We start from the raw sequence: 3,945 nt of genomic DNA on the forward strand, positions 1-3,945 counted from the left end.
AAAAAAAAAGATCATTTGCTGTTAATTGTCACAAGATACAAGATGGTGATAAGTTTCTGTTAAGAATAATAAGAGTTTGTAGTCCAGAAATATTGAATGAAATAAAAAGCTCAATGATAGAGTACTATAGACCTTAAAAAAGTTGCACTAATCAACAAAAAAATAGGAGCTAATAGAAATCGGGTTTGATGTGAATAGCTTGAGGCAAAATTCAAAAACAAACCTCTATAAATGAAAAAAAAAGATTGACAAAGAAAACTAAAGCTCATAGTCAATAGGGCAACCATATATATGATAGGCTTAGACAAAATTGTTTGCAATGTCTCTTTGCTCTGTTCTCAATTGTGCAAGCAAGAGTAGTACATGTAAGGGGGCAGTATCAATGCATGACATGAATCAGAGTTAGGCTTCGTTGGGACAGATTTCTTACTGTTTCTTAAAGCAACTTTCTAGTATTAAAACTTTAATTTTTAAATTAGAAAGCCGCTTTAAGAAGTAATAAGAAAGCCGTCTCAAAAGAAGCCTTAGTTTGAAAAATAATAACTAGATCAAACAATGAAAGTTACTAAAAAGATAATGCATGATATGAATAAATAATTAATAAGGAATGAGTAATTCTGTTCACAAATGAGAGACCATAAGCAGAGGATAAAATTGGATTGAAACATAAAAATCATTGCACAACAATCCAAATAGCTTTTAGACTTCACAAGATTAGATCTCCAATAGAGATAGGCCAAGATTTTATCATTTTATTAAAGTGACAAGCTAATCGTTGATCGTAGGTAGCAATCTTGAGTGAACTTGCATCATGTGTTTATGAAATAAATTTAAGATGATAATAAATACTTGCCCTCATTATTATCCATACTAAAGTTAATTCCCACCGCTGCCACAAAGCCAATGCTCAACATTTACTAAAATGTTGATTCCAGTTTGCACCACCGTTGTGATTGTCCATCATCACTATCAAGGCTTAGTGCCTTCAATTCACCTCTTTGATATTTTTAAAGATTCAATTCAAAGTCTCTTTATCCATCATAGAATTCATCTTATACAATTCACTTATATTACATTTAATAAATAACTTCTCTATTTATGATGAAGGATATTCTTTATAACATATGAATCAAATTGTTCGAATCATTTCATCAAGCTTAAACCTCGTGATTTTTCTCCTGCATTTTTTACGTAAAAATCCCATATCCCATATAAGTTGCTCCCACCTTTATGTTACTTTTGTTTGCATAAGATCTTCATATAATGTTAAGATGATAAAGTATTTTTCTACTATTGCAATTGTTCCAGCACTCAATAGTTCGGTGTCATCTATGAGAAATAACTCTAGAATAGGGTCAAACTTGGATATAGCCTCAAAAAGATATTAACAATTGTTTGTCCATGGGGTACTAGATTAGAGATTTGTTTTGCTAGGGAAAAAAAATATATCCATAACCAGGCTTTGTTGGAGTAGAGTGGCGCTACCTATCTAGGAACTATGATAAAAAAAAAAAAATTATCCATAACCAGGCTTTTCATCGAAGCCTCAATCTTCTTTAAAAAAAAAAAAGTTTATTGTCTCCATTTAGATAGGCTGAATTCTAGGTATCAAAGGCTCTTTTATCTTGTAACAGAGCTCGATTTTCCTCTTTAAAGTGGTTGATAATTTCCGTAGAATTGATGGAATCTGATAAAAAATCACAATATTGGGACTATTTGTGTGCTAAAGCCAAAGAGATTCAGGGTTGCATTTCTTTTTCTGTGATTGCCAACAGCAATCTTTCTTTCTTTTGGGACCCTTGGTGTGGGGGAAATTCGGTTGCTGACTACGTAGATAATGCAAACTCTTATTTCAGTTTTTCCTTTCTTTTTGACTGGAAAGTTTCTCTGTTGATCCAAGAGGATTGCTGGAAAATTCCCACTTGCTTTGACAGTCAAATTGCTGCACGGATCAATTCTGTTAAAATCAATTCTGAACCAGAGAACCATTTCTGGATAAATACCCAAAATCCAAGCTTTAAAGATTTCAACTCCCATTTTTATGCTAATGAGATTGCTGTTCCTTGGCATAAATATATTTGGCACAAGAATAATGCCTTGCGTTTTTCTGTATATGCTTGGATGATGTTTCATGGGGGATTAAAAACTGCTGATGTGCTTGCTGTTCGTGGAATTGTGGTTCCTAGCATATGTTCCTTCTGTCATGATGATATGGAAACTATCACTCACTTCTATTTTGAATGCACCTACATTTTCGACATTGCTAAAAGGCTTTTTCCTTGGATGCATAATCTTTTTATGAGGCCAAACTTCTACCAGGTCTTTGACAGCATTTTTGACCAAGGGTTTGATATTAAAACTAGGAATCACTATCTTCTTATCGCCTCTGCCATGATCAACTTTGTTTGGAGAGCGAGAAATGACAGACTTTTCGGTAGCATTATTGACAGCAAAGCCACAATCATTGCTAAAATCAAAAAAGCTGTGCTGATTAAAGCTTTGAAATGGAAAAAGTAAGAATTTCTGAATTCTGGTGGTGGAGAGAAGCTGTTTCTCTCGGTTCTTGCTTGAAGACTATTGTTCTGATGCTAGTGCAGAAATTAGTTTTTGGAATTTTGGAGAATCTTCTGGTCATGCTGTATGCTGGGGAATTCATTTTTGACAGGACGATGATGAACGCTAATCTTTTTCAGCAACATCTTGGACGGCCTTTTTGGCAACCAGAGGCCATGCTCCATTTAGCCCCAGCGGAGATTTTTGACCCTCTCGAGAACTTGAGCATATTTCTGAGTCCTTGGCTCCCATTGCCAACTTTTTGCTTCTTTTCCAAACGTAATTTTCTTCTTTAGAGTCCATAATCTCTTTTTGTTATGTGAGATTGCTGGACTATAGTTTTGTTCTTTTCTTACTTGTAATCTTTTTTTAGCAATGAGATGGGCTTATGTCCCAAAAATTCCCCAAAAAAAAATTTCTTTGTGATCGATTAACTTCAAAGTTTCTTGAATATTGTTAAATCAATGTTCAAAATTTGATCGGTCCTTAAATAAATCATTTTCAAATCTTATTCTTATATTTTTTTAAAAAATTTCTTAATTAAGCTTAAATAATCAATTAAGGTTCGAAAAATGTTCAATTAATTAGATTTGTGGAAATTTTGAAGACAAAATATTTGAGTTTTACGATGTATACATCAAACCTCTTACAATATCTATTGAATGATCCTAGAAAATTAATATGATGGAATGAATCTCGAGGCATATTTGAGTTGAAAGTTTTAAAATTAAATTCAAGATCATCCTATCAGATTTTCAATTTTAGCAATTTTTTAGTCGAATTGACTTGATGAAACAAACCCATCACTGCTACAAATGATCGTATCTGACTCAAACTAAGTTCAAATCAAGCACTTCTTAAATTTGGAAGCTTATAAATATAAATCCGTCAATTGTTCCCAACATAATTCATTCTTCTTTAATATGAGGAATTGAGGATTTTTGTATCTCCTATTTTACAATGAATTATTACAACTGGGTCGGGACTGCTGCTTTTTCCTTTTTCGGATTTTTCACGTAAAAATTTATGATCTCCTATAACTTTGTATAGCACGTAACATCTACATAAAGAGATGCATTATACTCAATATTTTGTATAATGATATAATATTTAGTCTTATTAAATTTGTAATGATCATTATTTCATGAATTTGTTGTTGAAAATCAATGCAAAGTTGGGCATTTTGATAATAAGTATGTCATCCCAAGCAGACCAACTTACTACCATATCTTGCTTGATGAGAATGGTTTGAATCCTATATATCTTCAAGAATTTACATATTCACATTTCTTATATGTAAATTGTGCTAATTAATGATGAGTATTATCAATTAAAAAAAAATTAATTTCAATGTTATTCTAAATTTGCTTTATTTATTAGTAATATAAAATA

General features: G+C 32.0%; 1 protein-coding gene across 1 annotated transcript in view; it reads left to right on the plus strand.

Annotated features, from left to right (window-relative positions):
* The window catches only part of LOC110111737, a 6,414-nt gene extending 3,565 nt beyond the window's left edge, over positions 1-2,849 (plus strand). Inside the window, exons 2-3 of the mRNA XM_020843735.2 lie at positions 1,676-2,484; positions 2,598-2,849. Coding sequence (XP_020699394.2) covers positions 1,676-2,484; positions 2,598-2,849 — 1,061 coding nt within the window. The remainder of the gene's footprint in view (positions 1-1,675; positions 2,485-2,597) is intronic.
* Positions 2,850-3,945: the final 1,096 nt, after the last annotated feature.

Source organism: Dendrobium catenatum, unplaced genomic scaffold (genome assembly GCF_001605985.2).
Source record: "Dendrobium catenatum unplaced genomic scaffold, ASM160598v2 fragScaff_scaffold_575, whole genome shotgun sequence".
NCBI lineage: Eukaryota > Viridiplantae > Streptophyta > Magnoliopsida > Asparagales > Orchidaceae > Dendrobium > Dendrobium catenatum.